This window comes from Rhinatrema bivittatum, chromosome 5 (genome assembly GCF_901001135.1).
Source record: "Rhinatrema bivittatum chromosome 5, aRhiBiv1.1, whole genome shotgun sequence".
In the NCBI taxonomy this organism is placed as follows: Eukaryota; Metazoa; Chordata; class Amphibia; order Gymnophiona; family Rhinatrematidae; genus Rhinatrema; species Rhinatrema bivittatum.
This window is the reverse complement of record NC_042619.1, coordinates 127,274,634-127,294,216: the sequence shown is the minus strand read 5'-3', so window position 1 is coordinate 127,294,216 and position 19,583 is coordinate 127,274,634. Positions and strand designations below refer to the sequence as shown.

General features: G+C 42.0%; 1 protein-coding gene across 1 annotated transcript in view; it reads left to right on the top strand.

Moving 5' to 3' along the window:
* The window catches only part of COG3 (component of oligomeric golgi complex 3), a 200,906-nt gene extending 184,176 nt beyond the window's left edge, over window positions 1-16,730 (top strand). The window contains 1 exon segment of the mRNA XM_029602898.1: window positions 14,657-16,730. Coding sequence (XP_029458758.1) covers window positions 14,657-14,660 — 4 coding nt within the window. The 3' untranslated portion in view covers window positions 14,661-16,730.
* The last annotated feature ends 2,853 nt before the right edge of the window (window positions 16,731-19,583 follow it).

Genomic DNA, 19,583 nt, shown 5'->3' with positions numbered 1-19,583 from the left:
TCAACTAAGTATGTGATGTTCTTGAGAAATTCTATAACTGCACACGTTTAAAAAGTCATTCACATGTTAAAAGTTCATTATTATAATTTAGGCAAGTTTTATAATGAATAAAGTACCTCCTCAGGGTGTAGTTTCTTCATGATATTTCAGCAAATTATAGAGGTGTGAAGCCTCAGTACACCTACACAGATCACATTTCGGCAACAGGCCACCTTTGTGTTGAACTGCTCTCTTTCACGTTAAAACAGAAATGGGCTTCAGTCCAGCAATTACAAAGAGCAATTTCCATTTCATCCTGCTACACCAGTCCAGATGAGTCTATGCAGTTGGGTTATGTCCCCCTACCAGCAAATGGAGGCAGAGTACACAATTTTCTCCTGTAGTGGTACAGAATAGGCAGAAACCAATATTCTCTGTGTCCAGCAAATAGTAGGTCTCACTGGTAATGCAGTGGCACTGACACAGCAAGTGCCAGGCCCCTGGTCTGTTAAGGATAGTGACCCACAAAATGGAGTCTCCCAGTCTCAGAGGGCACTTGACTGAGCCATTTGGGGGTGGGAGGGATTCTCAAAAAAATAGAAAAAGTATAGAATATTTGTGCTTATTTATATTCCTTCATTCCATGTAAAGATCACAACGGTTTACAAAGTGACATTCATAGTTATAACTCAACAGACAGACAAACAAAGATTGGTTACAGGGGTGGTATTCATAGGTGGACATTAATATCTATCAAGTTCAATTTTGATACATACTAGAAAATGTATCTAGTACATATGACAGAGTATGGATAATTAAAATGAAATGATAGTTTTCACATCTTAGTCAGTGGATGTTTTGAGAATCTCACATTCTCTTATTTGATTTTTGTTCATGATTCAATTATTATCTTTTGTTCTTCTTGTCTTTGTGGTTCTGTATATTCGATGTTTTTAAGTTAAATTATATGCGTTTTTGAATAGCCATGTTTTTAATTCACATTTAAAGCTCTGTATCTGGTAAAATTTGTAATGTTTCAGGCAGAGAATTCCAGAGCCTTTTGACCCGCTATGGAAAACATTTGATCTCTTATTTGCGTCTTCTGTGTGCTCTGTATTGTGGGAATAGTCAGTAGTCCTTTATTTTGAGATAAGTGTTTGCTGAGGATTGTAAGGTTGTAGTGTCACTCCTAACAAGCGGTATTATTGGATGTTGAAAATTAACATTAATACTTTATAGTAGATTCGGGATTGTACTAGTAACCAATGCAGTGACATCAGCGAGTGTGTAATGAGATCATATTTCCTGGTTCCTGCTGTGTTTCCACAATAATAAACCCTACCCTGAAAATAAGCCCTAGCTTGATTTTCAGGATTTTTGGAGTAGGGCTTGAAATATAAGCCCTAGTTTTTAAGTGGACGCACGGTTCCACTCCAAGACTTGCTCCTACCATGAGACAGAGGCCGGCCAATGGCATAGATAGCTTGTCACATGGAAAGGGCAAAGGGCCATCAGCGCCATTTTGATTACTGGCAGCCGACAGCCCAAGAGCGGAAGATCACTCCCTGGACCCCTGCTGGACCACCAGACAATTTCTGCAAGTTTTGGGGGGGTCAGGAAGGTGGGGGGGGGGTTGCAATGAAGTAAAATTGAAGGTTCGGGGGGGTGTGTTTTTGTTTTTACAACCCCCCCATCTGCCCCTCCCCCTGGGGTTTCTGCCCCCCCCCCCCCAGGGACTTTCAGTAAGTCTTGGGAGGGTGCCATGAAGTAAATTTGAAGGGTTGGGGCAGGTTTCGGGGGGGGGGGGGAGGGGGAGGCAGCCAAAATAAAATCGGCCCGTCGGCCATATGAAACCTAGTACCATGTTCCCCTGAAAATAAGACATCCCTGAAAATAAGCCCTAGCCATTTTTTTCGGAGATAAAAAAGAATTTAAGACCTATGTTATTATCGGAGAAAGACGGTAATAATATTCATGCTGCAGCATTTTGTAATAGTTGTGGTTTTAAGTGGCTTGCTGGAAGACCTAGTAGTAAGGGGTTACAGTAGTCAAGGTTTGAGAAGATTAGACTTTACAATACTGTACGGAAGTCCGTAAAAGTTAATAGTGGTTTCAACCGATGTAGTATACACAACTTGGTATAACCTGTCTTAATTTACAGATGAACAATCAAAAAAGCTCTCAAATCAATGTTTAGAGCGGTGGTGACAGCCGTATCAATAATCAACCACAAAGGTAACTGTTCCGCACGCCGATATCATCTGTGTGATGGAACAATTACCTTTGTGGTTAATTTACTGATGTGCATTTTCATTGTGAGGTTCTCATCTAGCTGTATACCTAAATCCCGTTCTTGATTTGAGGGATTAATTTGAAAGTTATCCAGGTCTAGGGCAGGTGGTTCAACTATCGATGAGTTTTTACTCAGCCAAATTGTATTTCACCTGCCCCTGCAGTATGCTGTGAGAAGATGTGTATAGGAGACTTGGAGTTAATCTGTGAGTCTGAGATCAGAAGCTATTACTTTAGACTCCTGCTCTTTGGGTAAGCTCCTATAGGGGAGTTCTTTGAATTGCAGCAATGCTTTTCTGGTATCCTGAGGGGGGGGGGGGGGGGGAATTGGAGCTTTTGTGCTCCATTGAAGGAACCAGAGTGCTTGTTGTCCAAGCAGTGCATAGGATGCTTCAGCTTTGAGGCCTTTGGGGCTTGCGTGCACAGGTGGGGTGGGATGAAGGGGGGAGCGTGGCTGCGAGAACTTCCCAGGAGATAGTTGGGGGAATTCCCATGGCAACTGTGGCCACAGCACGAGTTTTCTCCCATCCCGCGCTTAGAGCAGGCTCAGTGGTTTTGGTGGGTGTAGCAACCATTTCAAAGGAGAGACAATGGCATGCGGCAACATTAGGATGGCTCCGCTAATATTTTTCGGGCTCCTCCAGTACTAGATCCCTCCAGGAGCAGGATGTTGTGCTCCAATCTGTAGGTTTTTATAGTTGGACCTCCAGATATATTTTGCCTTTTATACAAAACTTTTGTATCAACCAGAGAAGCACATGGCTCCCTCTGGACCTGTATGCTTCTTCTAAGAGGCTAGTGTCTAGCAAGCATCCTGAAAGGGATAGGGAGTTCCAGTCTCTGATTTCGAGGTTCTCCAGGATGGTCCTCAGGGACCCTAGATTCTGCTACTGTCCTTTCTTTAAAAATAAAATTAAAAAAAAGATAAAGAGGGGAAGCTCCCTCTGTTAGATGATGGCTCAGTTCCCTGCCTACTTTTTCACAGAGGCGAGATTTAAGTTTTTTGATCAGGTGTATTCCTGTTTCTAGTTGAGGAGACTGAGGAAGAGTTTTCTGTTGGGGAACCCTTTTATTAAGGTGGTCACAAGTTCCCCAGAGCTTTCTCTCTATTTTCTGAAGTAGAAGAAAAGGTGCTATCGGAGTGGAAAACTCCTGTGCTGGTCTCAGGAGGGTAAAGATCTCTTCTACCTAATGTGGTGCAGTGCTTGATCCAGTTCCCTTGGGTGGATGTGTCTGATACTGTGATGACCAGATGTTTGTTTAATCCAGTGAAAGGTGGCCGTTCTCTTTAAATCCTCTGCATAGAAAGTTTGCAAGTCCATTGGAACATCTGTTTCCTTCTGTGGCTTTTGCAGGGCATATTTCTATCTGTGGTGGTTTGATGCTATGTACAGTCCGCTCTGGGCTTCTTCACAGTCCATATCTTCTTTTGTGGAAGCAGAGGGTTCCTTTGGTGTTGCATCCAGTCTGTGGTTTCCTGGTCAAAGTCTTTATTGGAGAAGTTTCCCTTTAAGGGGCAGCTTCTATTTTAGTTAGGATTGGGAGTAGCAAGGCTTCCTGGGATATCTCAAAGGCTTCCTGAGATCAGTGCTCAGTCTTTTTTGTTGTTTTTTTTCTTGACCTGTTGGAGGTCAGGGTTAGTTTTGAGATTCTAGGCAGTTCCCCAGGTAAGTAGTCATATTCTTTCTGGGAGCTCATGCTGACACCAGAGGGGGATGTCAGTCTGTTTGAGGTTTCAGCAAACCATGACCTTGCTCTGTACCTTCCTTGGGATTTGTGTTTCTCAATGTTGCATGGTAGATCCACTTGCTGGTTCATCTACTTGGAGATTGCTTATAGTCTTTTCTCCAACAGTGGCTCTGAAAAACCTCAAGTCATGGGGTATTGGACATGATCTGTTGTGAAATAGCCTTATTGCTACTCACTGTGTGCACCAGCATCTTCATGGTATCTCCCTGTTTTTAATAGCCACGCAAATAGTGATCCGAGTCTTGCTGTGCAGTGGTTCTTGTTTCTCAGGCAGGAAGGGATGTCAGTCAGTATTCAGTGTATTTTTTCACAATAAAAGCTGTGCCTGCTGTTCCATTCTCATTCTGAGAGGGGTGGATTGCAATCTCTAGATTTTTTTTTTTTTTTTTTGCATAAAGTTTTTATTAATTTTGCAAGTTATACAATGCAGTATATTCACGTGCACGTCGTCATAAACAGTAACATGCCATAGCATGATACAACAGTAAGACAAATATTTTACATAATCCCATCCCCACACCCCCCCCTAGCATTCCGCTCTGCCATTCCACCCTAGTAGAACAGGAAACTTGGTCCTATACCCCCACCAAAATAAGTTAATCCCAATCTTACATTATTTAATTTTACATTATTTAAAGCGACTCGTCCATGATGTGGTGCACATTGCGTGACACCATTTTCCACTGCTCAGTTGTTAGAGAAGCCAAAAATGTTTCCACACTGATATAAATCTTTGAACTCGCAGTGGTGGGCTTGCTTTTGCTGTCTGAGACCCTAAGCATAGTAAAGCAAATAACTTGTTTTGCCATTCTAACACTATTGGTATGGTGGTCTTTAACCAATGGGCTAGTATACATTGTCTTCCCACTAGCCATCATTTGAGAACAAACAGTATCTCCTCATGACCAACGTCTTCCACCTCTGTGGTTACCCCAAGAATACAGAGGTCTGCTGAGCTCCTTACACCAATAGGCCACCAGTTTTCTATCTGAAAGAATATATTTTGCCAAAATTGAAGAATCCCTGGACATTCCCACAACAAATGGCTTAAGGTTGCCTCCCTATGACCACATTTCAGGCAATTACCATGATTAGCAATCCCAGCACAGCAAGCTTGCTGAGGAGAATAATACATTCTAATCAATTTTTTGAGTTGCATCTCTCTAATTTGTTCCCTCAGAAGCGCTATACATGCCTGAACAGCTACAAATATATCCTCCTTCTCCAAATTACATCCCAGTTCTTTACCATAGGCCTATGCAATGGATGACAGCAGTGAGTATGTAGAAATTGAATGTAAGAATCTATATAATGATGATAGGGTGTGTTTGCCTCCCTGACATAGCCTAGCAAACCTCTGAAATGATCCCGAAGTGTACCGAGTTATATGAATTTGAAACTTAGAGCAGACATAACTTTTAATCTGAGCATAAGATAGATAATTTTGATCCTTAAACCCTAGTTGATCAACACAGTATTGGAAGGATTGTATCGTATTCTTTTGTAAATCAATGAAGGGTAAAACTTCTGCGATATATGTCGAATCCCATTTACTATAGAACACCTCTATGTTTCCTGGTGGAAAGTCCAAATTTCCCACTAAGGAAAGTAAAAATGATTTATCCCATGGCAGCTTCATTTTGCCTCGCTGAAACTTCCACGCTGCCCGAGCCACATATATCCAAAGTAATGAGGTCAAATGTTTCGGTAGGGATCCTCTAGTCATATGAAGTATGTACACTAAGGATACCGGTTTCGTTAAAGCTCTTTCAAGATCTAAGGCTGCGTATGTCCCTCTGCCCCGTAACCAATCTCCCGCCTGTTGCAAGTTACAGGCAAGGTTATAAAATCTAACATTTGGAAAATTCCCTCCTCCCATCCTCTCTCGGTGTCATAAGTTTAATGAGCGACATTCTGGACTTTTTTTGTTTCCATACAAAAGATGACCATATGTGAGTAATATGTAAAATATCTTTGCGTAACAGCACTATAGGAATCATTTGTAGTAAAAATAAGTTTAGGGAGCAACATCATTTTACTAAGGCTATGCACTCCATGAGAGAAATAGGGAAAAACATCCACTTCTCACATATCTTTTGGAACCCCATAATAAACAGAGGGATATTCACTGCATACCATTGTTTGGGATCTTTATGAATGTAGACACCGAGATATTTCAATTTATCTGTAGCCCATCTCAGTGGAAAATCAGTCTAGGACGGTTGTAGGGTTCCCGTAAGATCTAATACCTCAGACTTATCTAAATTCAATTTCAGTCTGGAAAATCGTCCATAATTGGTAAAGATCTCAACACCTTGTGCAAAAGTCCCTTGCTTTGGGTAAAAATAGTAAAATATCATCTGCAAACAAAAGAAACGGCGAAAAGGGGATCAATACAGAGCCACTCGCCTCCACCACCAGCTCATTTAGCAACATCACTAATGGCTCCAAAGTTAGGATAAATAACATTGGGATAATGGGCATCCCTGCAGAGGCCCACGGGTAAGTGACAGGGGATCTGAAAAGTAATTAACATGCACTCTCGCTTCCAGATTAGAATATAAAACCCGAATCACATTCAAAATAAATCCTTGAAACCCAAACCGGGGTAAGAGTTTGTAAAACTTCCCATGAGACCCTGTCAAACACCTTTTTGGCGTCAAAACTGATAAGCACTGGTTCTCTAAAGCCCAGTTGCCTCCAGTTCTCTAAAAGCAAGAGAACCCATCTGACATTTAGGCCTGCCTGTCTCCCATGGACAAATCCCACCTGCCCAGCTGAAATAAGTAAGGGAAGTAGTATTCTTAATCAGTTAGCTCTAACCTTGGCATATAGTTTGATGTCTAGATTAAGCAGTGAAATTGGATGATATGAAGTTACTAACGTCGGATCCTTCCCAGGTTTCGGAAGAACTATGATGTTCGCATTCCTAAGGGAGGCCGGCATATGTGCTACTTTTTACTATTGTTTCAAATAGCCCTTGGAGTGCAAAAGATACCTACTGAATAAGGGCCTTGTAGAACTGGGCAGTCAGCCCGTCTGGGCCCGGAGATTTTAATAGCAACAGCTCTGTGATTGCAATCTGAATTTTCCTGCACATGAAAAAAACAATTAAGTGCTTCAACTTGGTACGGAGATAGTGATGGCAAGCCAACGCTCTGTTAACATTCAACCTGGCTTGTTACCATATAAGTAATATTTATGCTTTAAATTTGACAGAGAGGAGAGGGTCGGTGGTATAATTTCTCATTCAGCAACTTAGAGATTCTCCAATAGTCTGTCCGCACCTCCAACAAGCGGTCCCCTAACATGCGGTTTTGCACTGTCCGCAACTCATCTGTCAGGTCTAAAATGTCCTTATCTAGTTCCTTTTTCTTGCGTGCTATGTAACTAATAAAAGCCCCCCTTATTACTGCTTTTGCCATCTCCCAAAAAAGAATTGGGTCTTTCTTATGGGGACTGTTATTTAACTCAGACTCCTCCCATCTTTCCACTAGATAAGATTCAAAAGTCTTGTCTTGTGAGAGCCATCTTGGCATCCTCTATTCCTGTGTCCCCCCTGTGTGCACGAAAGGAGATAATTCACAAGTTACTATCCCATGGTCTGAGATAACTATGGGGTTAATATATGCTTTAATCAGTTTTGGGAATAACGACAGTGAGATTAATATATAATCTATTCTTGTTTGTGTGTCATGTGCCTGAAACTGTTGTGTAAGAAAAGAAACTCCTTTCTTTCCCCATCACAGGAGCAGGGGCTGTAGCCTGTCTGTCCAGCTTCCCATCGACAATACAGTTGAGATCACCACCCATAATTAATGGGTCTGCCCCCAGGGAAGTCAACACAGATATAACCTCAGTAAAAAAAAAATGTATGATCATACTTGTTAGGAGCATAAATCGAAGTTAACCTCACCAGAATCCCAAAAAAGGAGCCACTAACCGCTATATAACGCCCCTTTGGATCTATACATGTCTGTTTAACCTGAAAGGCAACTGCCTTGTGTAATAGGATAGCTACCCCACATTTTTTTAGAAGTTCCTTGAGCAGAAGAGACTTGTGATACCCAATGGCACCGAAGTTTCCTATGTTCCTGCTTCAGCATGTGTATTTCTTGTAGAAATGCGACCTGACATCTCACCTGATTCAGGTGGGATAAAACTTTTCCCCTCTTGACTGGGGAACCCAACCTTGCTACATTCCATGTTATTATTTTATGGGATCCTCCCATATTGAGAGTGACAGAGTTTCTTATTTAAAAAAAAACCCAACTTTCCCCTTCCTTTTACTTCCCTCATCATCCCCTCCACTATTAAAACATAACCTTCTCCCCATCTAAGCAAGATTTTTACACTTTTAACAACAAAAGAGCATAGATGACCAAGCACCTCTATACCATATGATAAAACACTAGGAGTCCCCATTCTCCCCTCTTCCCCTTCCCCAAATCCTCCCACACACGATCTCATTGCCTAAATTTAGGCTGGAGCTGATTAGATGTGATTGGGTGCCACCGCCCCTTCCTCCCATTAGGTTCCTTGACACTCAACTTGTAACTCCAATTTCACCTTAACAGAGAAAAAGAAAACTTATTAATACATCAAACTATTAGTCTCACAGGCCTTGCTGTAAATCTATCAATGAACCAGCAAGCTATATTAACATGCCTAACAGGTATTTGAGCTGAGTATTCGCCATGTGCAGCTATCCATGATGTACCATTAAAAAGTTTATTCTTTCTAGAAACGTCTGAGCCCAAAAAATTAAACCGCGTCAATACTCGCCACTCCGATCATTATGGACCTGGTTCAATTCCCAGCTTTACACGCTTGAGTCTAGCCCTCTCATTCAGCAAAAGCTCCAAAGCACCCATATCATGAGGAAAATGTATTCCAAGACTTTTCTCTCTTATTCTCGTTAGATTCATCGCCTCCTACTCCTCTTGTATTAACTATAGGGCGATACCAACTCCCATGTGCTTGGCCACAAGTGGTTCAGCTATCAACCGTTCCTAGATTCAGCTTAGGAGCCGGTGGATCCCTGGAGCCATTCATAAAGGTTGCTGATTGTGTACTTAAATGTGATTCGGAGAAATGGTCCTGTTAAGCAGTCTTTAATAAAATTAAAATCTAACTTACTGATACAAAATGTACAACTTTTTCTCTCAAATAAGTTGTGCCCTGACCGTTGAAGCAACAAGTATCACTTCGGACACTTATAAGCCATTGCTCAATTACTCTCTCAGAGACAGACAAAAAAAAAAAAAAGAATCGACAGCCTCTGTACTTCCAGTTATATAATTTATTTATTTTATTTATTTATTTATATTCCACTTTTCACAGCGCTTCATAGTGGATTATATTCAGGTACTGTAACACCTAGTTTGAAAATCCACCATCTTATATTGACCTCCATGTTCAAGCTGAGGGACTTAGTTAATGCAAAAACCTTTTAGCTTCTTCAGCTGTCTGAAAATTGGGCCTGGTACCTTGATGCCAGAAGCACAATTGCGCAGGATATTTCAGGGCAAATCTAATATTGTTTTGCACTAATTTTGTGCAAATCGGTAACATTTTCCTTTGCTGCATCACTCATTGAATAATTCTGAAACAAAATTCTGTTTCCCTTATATTCCAATTGTTTCCGTTTGTGATAGGCTCTCATAATTATACCTTTATTATTGATCATGGGATATCTTGGCAATTACAGTCCGAGGTCTGTTTTGCTCTTGACCTTTGGGCCCCAGCCGATGGGCTCTTTCAAAGCCCATCTTGCCTTGCAACTCCTGTAAGTTTAAGTTCTCCCAAAAACCAGTCTTCCAAAAATGTTGAGATATCTATCATTGCTTCATCTGGCCCGATTTTACAAATCTTCAAGCTTATTTGTTTTTTTCCAACATGTCCTTTTCCAGGACATGAACACGTTTTTCTAATTGAGTATATCATCTTCAGCCATCGATACACGTCCTTCTACCTGATCGAGCCGCGGGAGGTCTTCAGAAAGAAAAGACTTTAATTCTTCTATTTGGGAAGAGATATGCAAGAATCTGTTATCAAGAGCTGAGACCCAAAAAACAAAGTGGAAGCCAATCCAATATTGCTGAGTAGCGAAGAGACAAAGAAGATCGGTGTATCAAGGGACTTTTATTAGAACTTGCCCGACTCTAGCCAAGTTTTGCTCATACAGGAGCTGCCTCAGGGGCTGTATAGATGGATTCTTGATTACAGCTACTTAAATACAAAATCATCATAATGTACTATATGCTGCAGTTCCCTGCCGGAGTGTAAACTGTTTGTTTAAATTCAGAAGAGTCGACCTTTCGGTTTTTTAACTTGACATACAGCATCGCACAATTTTGACATGTTGCTTGGCATGATTGGTGCTGGTATGAAACCCTGACTAAATTTTATCCGTGGGATTGACTGTATAAACAGTGTTAAGAATCGACATGAGTACATTATGATGATTTTGTATTGAAGTATCTGTAATCAAGAATCCATCTATACAGCCCCTGAGGCAGCTCCTGTGTGAGCGAAACTTGGCTAGAGTCGGGCAAGTTCTAATAAAAGTCCCTTGATACACTGATCTTCTTTGTCTCTTCGCTGCTCATCAAGAGCTGAGACTACAGAATCGGTGAACCAAATTATTAATGAAGCCTCCGAATCCTCCATAGCTCCTGTGTCTGAGCTGGTGGCCATCTTAGGAGAAGCGGGCTTTGACTTTTCCTTGTCTTTTTTTTGCCGCACGAAGCACCATGGGCGCAAGAATTTTTCAATATCCTCAATAGGTGCAGTACTCATTTTTTTTTCTTCACGGTTGTGCAAAAGAGGAGAATTTCACTCTTAGGTAGGCACTTTTGAACTTAATAGTGGCGGCGGCGGCACCCGGAGCTCAACTCGGCATGACTGGCTAAGCCCACCACATCACGTGACTCTCTAGATCTTTTTGTTCCCAGGACAGATAACTTCTGCTTGGTTCTGATGGTGATCTAAAAGGGGGACGTCCTGTCTGCTCAGCTTCAGTTGGAAGCTTATTTTATTGTTCCCCTCAAGCGAGAAGATCAGACATTTTTCCAGTTTTGCCTCTTGCAAGAGCTTTCTAATTCAGAGTGCATTCTTTTGGCTTGGCAGCAGAGCCACAGATTTTTATTCAAGCTTGGTAGTGGTGGCAGCGTTTTCTGACATGAGATGGCATCATAATGCATACTTATGTGGTCAGTTGGATGATCAGAGCAAACTTTCCCAGTAGGGCAATGGAGTAGTCCAGGTGAAGGCTTAGCAGGGGTAAGTGATCGGGCCTTCTTAACCTCATCATGTTCAATTTTTAGACTACTTCATTTTGGGGTCAGGTATGTCTCTCTTTAGGCGGTGTGCACAGGTTTTCCTGTCAGCCGTTGAAGTTTTTAATTTGGATGCTCTGAAATTTTAGTTTTTTTCTCCTTCAGCTACTTGGCTCCTTACTGCTTTGGATTTCATTCCATGGGGCTGGACTTCACTTGAAACATCTTCCGTGGTCTTCTATCACATTAGTCTCCTCTTTCCCAGGTCTACAAGCATAGTCTTCTGGGACCTGAGTTTGTATTGGGCAATGTTTGATGGGGAACATTCTTGGATCCTCCTGAAGGAGGTTGTCATTTCTGTCCTGGATTTGAGACATGATAGAGCCTGTTGAGGTAGAGAGTGTGTTGCCTGTATCAGGTGATCCAGGGACACTAGTCCCCAGAAGAAGCAGCCTGGTTGACCAATAGGCTAAAATCCAGAGCACTTTGCCTATCCTATCTCGTTTTTCTTCCCCTTATCCAGGGGCAAGCGGTGAGAGTGCTCTTTAACATTGCTGTGACAGTGGCTTATGTGGCACTAAGTGTGTTATAGGGGGCCAGTCTGTCCTTCACCTACAGAAAATAAAATCCATAGAGCTTGGCTCTTTGCAGTTCCAGATGAAGGGGAGTTGTCAGGGAAGTTTGCAGCTTATTGTCTGCAAGTGGGGCTGGCCACATGAATATTTCATGGCAACTTGCTGGTATGGCAATTCTTCAGCTGTTGCAGTGAGTGCGGCACTATGGACATAGACGCCAGAGTGCAACTGTGACCAGAAAGAGGATTTCTGTCTTCCTCCTTTCCATTATTCAGTGCATTTCTTCATTGATTTGGAATGAAAGTTGGTTAAGTTGTGCTGATTCTGCCAAGTTTATCTCAGTATGCAGACCTCACTGAGGGTTGGCTCTTCTGTCTATTGCAGTTTCTAACTTCCTGGCATCTTCTGCTGAGGGTCCATTTAGGTTGGACATTCTATTTCCTTTTTGTTTGTTATGGCTAGATTCTTGAGTTGTCATGCCTGCAGAAAAGAGGGTGTTGCTCTTCCTTGGACTCTGTCTTACCAAAGACCTGTAGGAGTTCATCCTTCTGGTTTTATATTTGTGTTTGGTGCCTCCTTGAGGCATTCTATAAGGATTGGTTATTTTTCTCCTAGTTCTGATATCCCTAGTGCCTGTCCTTTCTCTAGGGAGGCATAAAGAGGATTTTGCTCTTGATTCTTCTGTAGATTCAGGTCACAAGCTCCGGTTATAGGGGTCTGACCTGTAGAATGTCAGTTACAGCTCTTCTGGTTGTGTCCTGTTTTCTTTGGGAAGTAATTGGAGACTCCTTTTCAATCTTTGATTCCTCTATTGGACTCCTTTCAGATGCGAAAGTCATCAGCTGTTCCTCTCCAGTCTTTCAGGCAGAGAACTTACCTTTGTGCTGATTTTTTTCTGGTTCCAGCTTGCTTACTTCACTGGATTTCAGAGTTGTAGATTTGCTTTGCAAGACTCACTTCTGTTCTAGCTCCTGATTTGGTGCTGTTTTGTCCTGTACCAACCTTTCTGCCTAGAACATTGATGTTCCATGTTACTCAGACTGTTTTACCCTTCTGGCCTTTTCAGAGGATGCAAATCGGGGAGCTGTCAGTTCTTTGTGATTTCTAGGCATTCCTCGGGTTCTCATGTGGGCTTTGGAAGTCACTGTTTTCTTCTGTGAGGCAGACAATCTGTTGGTGGTGTTGGTGTATGTACCATGCAAGGGCAAAGCCTGGTTGAAGCTCCTCTAGCTGGATGGATCAGTTATGCAACTTTGTTGGTATATTTGCTCAAGGGTCGTAAGGTGCCTGATTTCATTAGCGCACATTTTCCTAGAGCTCAGTTTTCTGCTTGAACAGAGGCAGTACAGTGGTGGTTGCGTAGGTGGACATCTTCAGGGCAGCCACGTGCTCTCCTTTGCATTTGTTTTTCACAAAGCATTACAGATTGGTTGTGTTGACTGAGGACTCCACGTATGGGATTGGGGTTTTCAAGGTAGACCTTACTTCCTCCCTCCCTAGTTGGAAGGGGCTTTGTTATATCCCACCTGTATGGACTCATCTGGACTGGTGTAGCAGGATAAATTGGAAGGAAAAATTTTAACCTGTTAATTTTTTTTCCATTAATTCTGCTAAATCATTCCAGAACCCTCCCTGGAAGTTGGGCTTTTTATGCAGAGTTCTAGCATGTCTGTGTATACTGTATATTTTTCTGAAGGTATGTTTTGTCCCTCCTGCTATTTCCTTTCTTCCACAGTCTGGACAGGCCTTAACGTTTCAGAGAAGTTTTTACTTGAAGTGTTTGATGTTTGTTGTTGTTTCTCCAAAAGTGAGATTTGTTCTTTTTAACTGGAATATATTTAGTCTGTCTTTTTTCAGTGCTCTGTCAAAGCTATATTGGTTTCTACCTGTACTCCACCACCTATAAGTTGTGGCAATTATGTCACAGGAGAAAATTGTATACTCTGCCTCCATCTGCTGGTAGGGGGCATAACCCACCTGTATGGACTCATTTAGTCTGAATCACGGAAAGAAAATTAACAGGTATAAATTTTTCCATATTAGTGCTTAAACATGCTGCTGTTTCTTTCCTGTGTTCAAAAAAATGCTGGGGGGGGGGGGGGGGAATGCTATCTTAAACAGGTAGACCAATGAAAGTCATGAGCTATCTGATAACACCACCTCCATGTGCACCCACACAGAGCACATTATCAGTCACTGACAGTCTCACTTGCTAAAGATACTGAAATGAAAGGCAGACCAGCCAGTGAAGGTGCCTGCCCCTAGTGTCATTGACAAGGGAGCCTCTTGGTGACTATTGACATGCTCCCTGTTGGTTGGTCTGCTTGTCATTTAAGAAGAAATTTGAGGGAGGACAGTTTGTCACCCTGAGCAAGCTGTTGCTGAAATGCGGCCGGTGTTAGTTTACCCGAGGCTTCATCTCTGAATTTGATGGAATATCATGGAGAACAAAATCCTTTAAATATGTGGGATGATAGCACTTTTCAAGAACATCACATTTTTAATTTGTACATATAAACATGATTTAAGCATTAAAAAAACAGGGACAGATGATTATAAAGCGGTGGAGGGGAAGAGGAAGGAAATGCATGAATCCCCAAATTAGTATGATTATCCCTATAAAATGTAAGTGCTTCAGTGCTCCCTACAGAACATTTCAAATGTAGTGGTTATTTGGAGAGTCCTCTCTTTCATTTATTACATAGCCATTCTTTTTCTGTTTCACTTTGAACTTAGTGGCTTTTGTTTCAGCTTCATGTTCCCTTTACTTTTGCCTTTCAGGTGAATTTACTGTTGTCACTATCTAAATAGCACAGCAGATGAATATGCTGCAGCCGGTTTGAGATGTGCTAGTGAAGAAGCAAACTGGGACCAGCTTGAAGTAAATAGCGGAACTGCTCTTGGAGTGCCTCGCATGCTGCCCTACCTGCTGTTCCAGGGTCTTAGCACAGCTCAGCCTCCAATGCACGGTGACTGTGGGGTTTCCACTCTACAATAGGGGTGGGGGGAAGTGTTCTCGCTTTCAGCTCCTTGTTACTGTTGTTGTCCATCCTGCCAAAGAGTCTCTCTTGTTCACCGAAGACTTTCCCAGGTCCTCCACTTGCCTGAACTGTTCAGTTTGATCATCCAAAGGAAATGTAGCATTACTTATTGCTTCCAGCTTGTACATTGTGTATAGGCAGAAAAAGACGCAGACGGTCTATCCAGTTTGCCTAGCAAGGTTTTTATTTTTAGGGTTGTAACTGCTGTTATGTTCAGTTTACCCCCACGCCATCTGTTTAGGGTTGTAACTTTCATTCCATGCATGTTACCCCAGTGTTTTATTACCACATAGGTATGTTTATCCCATGAATAAGGAGCTTTAGTATAATAAAAATGAAAACAAGCTAAGGGAAGTACATTATCAAAGAAAACAAAAGGAAAAGAATTAACACTCCTAATAAAGCATGGTAGTATGAAATACAGGCCTTTTTGAATATGTGAACATGAAAACAGTCGTGGTGATCTCATGTTTGCGCAACACAGGTATCCTTTCAGGTCTCTTCAGCTGAGATTTAGGATTTGACAAAAGGAGGTGCAGCTTTATAGTGACCAGTGAATCCTATAAATCTGAGGAATCATTTATGAGATGAAGCTACTATCTGACAAGTCAGTGTAGAGGCAGGATGTGCAATACCGCTATAGACGCCTCATTCTCAGGTCTGTCTGAAATTAAAAATATGCAGTGGAGCAGGAAGGATTGCGATGCAAGTCTCTGTAATGTATTTGAGGTTTTGGGAATGTAGTCTTACAGGTTTTGGATAAAGAGCTACAGGCAGACAGTAGCCTTGGGAGTGAGCCTCGATGTGGAAAGAGTAGCAGAGGCTGCAGTTGTCAGAGCTTTGTGTCCAGAACTTGACATGTTCCTTTCAGATCAGAGGGAGGCCGTGGACCACAGATGGGAAAAGGGGTGAGGAGGCATGGTTGTATGCGCCTGTTGTTTAACATGAACATATGGAAGAAATAACAAGATTCACCTTATTTGGGGTGCATGGAAAGAGAGAAGGCCACTACTGAGAAAAGGAGGAGGGTTAATTGAGGACAGATACTGTGTTGTGGACAAGCACACACACTAAATTGCTTATTGATTGAGATTAGATTGTCTTGCATAGAAAATGTTTGTATGTTCCATGAAGCTCAAAAAAATTTGTTTTTAAACTAAAGCTTGAGGCATTTGATTCTAAATTGGGGACAGCTGTTAAGATGGCTAAAATCAAAGATCAGAGCACAACACTTACATTACAGGGTTTGAGGGCTGACTAGCTTCTGCTGCACAGAAATAATATTAGAGAGTTGTGTGTGTCTGATTTGTTAAACAACTTGCACTTAATCATTTTCAAGGAGCTCCTCAATTAATATTAATGTTGCAATTGAAAGGTAACTTAAAAATGACAGATGTCTTCCCCCACCTCTGCCCAAAAGTATAGATTGTAACAATATTCAGTGCCTTGTAAATATATGTAAATGTGATCCATTTTGTAATGCTTTCCTATGGAGATGAGGGGATGATTCCTGTACAAAGCTTTTAAATAACTGTACAGAAAAATGTATGCTCGAGGATAAGACTTTAGAAAAGGGTTCAGTTCATTTGCATGGAATGTTTTCTCTACCAAAGTACACACTATAAAGCTGTGGAATGACAGTTGGTTGTAGAATAAAGATGTGTTCTAGTGTTGTACAGTTTCAAATGCTTTACTGTCTGATACAAATAATGTACATAATTTCAGGAGATTAATTTAATATACTTTATATTCTCTAATGAGAAACATGCTGTTTTAATATATGGGGTTTTTTAAAATAAAGATTTTGTCTTCTATCTGGCCTTGAGCGTAAGTAATTGGGTTACCAGAGTTGGCAAACTATAGTGCCGCATGTCATGGTCCACATGAGTTTCTTTTAAAAAGAGAAATGTTAGGAGCTTTTCAAGATTACCGAGTGGCTTTGCCACATCTCATGTTCTTTGTATTGAAGGGTTTTAATCAGGGCTTCCCAAACCTGTCCTGAGGGACCCCACAGCCAGTCGGGTTTTCAGGATACCCACAATAAATATGCATGAGATAAATTTGCATATGCTGAGTCTCCACGATATGCAAATTTCTCATGCATATTCATTGTGGACATCCTGTAAACCCGACTGGCTATGGGGGTCCCCAGGATAGGTTTGGGAAGCCCTGGTTTTCAAGCTCATCGTTACCAGGGAGAGAGCTGCTTGGGAAGAGGCCTGCCACCCAACAGTAGAAGAACAGAATTATCTTTCACTAAGTGCTGTGTCATTTCAGTACACGTGGTGATGGGGGCACATATGCTGTCTTTGGTTAGGACCAAGAAGTTGGGGTATAGAGGCTGGCATTCCAGAGATACTGGAATGTCACCAGACGTGTGTAATTGTAAATGAATTGGACTGCACATACAATTTATTACATGGAGCAGGAAAGGATGAGAGTTGACCAGGGGCAATACATTTTCACTGCATATATACTGGAATGCAGTCTACCTTTTAGACTTTGGGAATTGTTTGAACGTGTTGAGGCTTGGTTATTCTCACAGGACAAGCAGGATGGTAGCCCTCACATATGGGAGACATCATCAGGATGGAGCCCAATCACGGAAAACTACTGTCAAAGTTTCCAGAACTTTGACTGGCCCCTACTGGGCATGCCCAGCATGGCATTAACCCTGCAGCCAGCAGGGGTCCCCCCTTCAGTCTTCTTTTTTCCACGCAGCAGTAGCCTCGCGGTTTAGGAGCTCTGAAGAGATTCCTGACAGCAATTTTCCTCACGGAGTTAATTAAATTAAATTGCCCCACAGGAGTCCCTCCTCTAACTTTTCTCAGGCTGCGGTACTCCGGTAAGTTTTTTTCACCGTTTTTTGTCTATTACCGTCCAGTTTGGCCCTCACGGCCTACTGGCCGTCGACCGTACAGTGGCTCGATTTTTCTATGGCCATGGCGTCGGGGTTTCGTCGGTGCCCGGACTGTACTCACACCATGTCTATCACAGACCCTCATGGAGTCTATGTGATGTGTTTAGGCCGTGAGCATGATGTCCTGACTTGCACCAAATGTGCCCTTATGACACCAAAAGGTCGCAAAGCCAGAATGGAGAAGAAGGGACTCCTTTTCCATGCTCATACTCCGACGCCGTCCATCGCATTGATGTCATCGGAACCAGCACCGAAGTCGCACCAGCATCGACAACCATCCGGTGACCGCCCGCCATCGACGTCTTCACGGCCATCAACTCCAGTTTCTCCCCCTCAAGATTGAGGGGATCGTAGGGAGAAACATCGGCATCGTAAGTCTCGGACCGTCGAGGGAGCGAAACCATCGACCTCGCCACTGCCCGAGCCACCATCGAAAAAGTTTTCCGTGATTGGGCTCCATCCTGATGATGTCACCCATATGTGAGGACTAACATCCTGCTGTCCTGTGAGAACACCTGTTACAGGTAAGCAACATTTGCTAACCTTTTGTTTGGGTGGCTGTTGCCAGGGCCGGTGCAAGGGTATTAGGCACCGTAGGCAAACCTTACAGCCTAGCGCCCCCTCCCCCACCTCCCCATACACAATTTTAAATTATGCATTTATAACATATTTTACATAAAAAAATTACATTCTGAGGTAAAATTAATATACGTGTTGTGATAATTTCTTGCACTGTTGTGATGCCAACAAGAAAACTGCATCTTGGAATTCATATGGCTTCATACCTATTGTGATATGTTTCGGTATGGTCCTCCTGTATCAACACAGTACTATCTGCCAACATTCAAAGAATAACAACCTTACCTATGAAGAAGAATACCACAAATATTACCCCAAAATAAAAAATATCAATACACCTCCTATCTGGAAAACAGAACAGGCCAAGCTACTACAGATCCCTACAGAGAAACCACATGCTAAAGAATGCTTCATCTCAGTCTTTGCATGCAGAACACAAACCCTCACCAAATACAGAATAAAGCCACATAAAGTATAAATAGAAATGCGCAGACAAAAACTAAACTGTAAAACGTATCACGCCAGATTCTATACAGTGCAACAATGGAAAAACAAAAATTTCACCATTCCTCATGAAACAATAAAATCAAGATATATAAATCATTAATCATAATAGTAAAATCATACTAATAAATTAATTTCAAAACAGCTGATGAATAGAATATCCAATAATTAAAGACTCAAGCAAATTTTGAAAGCTTTACCAAACACCAATAAAATATGTCAAAACAGCAAACACATAAACACTACTCAATAATTAAAATAAGGATACAAAATATCCCACAATCCATAGCTGGGAACTTTTGATTTTCAGTCTGAGCTTGTCATGGATTAATGAGAGGCTGTGATACAGACTTTCTCCTCTCTCTCACATACACATGCTCCAACACAGGCATACTCGCTTACTCAAACATATTCATACATACACTCACTCTCTCCCCCACATGCTCTGTCACACACACACATATGTTCTCCTCCATATGCTTTCACATACACACACACGTTCTCTCTCTCCCCCTCATGCTCTCTCAAACACAAATGCTCTCTCTCCCCACAGGCTCTCACCCCACACACTCTCTCTTCCTTACATGCTGTCTCTCACAAACACTCTCTTTTTCCCCATATACACTCATATACACACGCACTCACACATGCTCTCACACATATA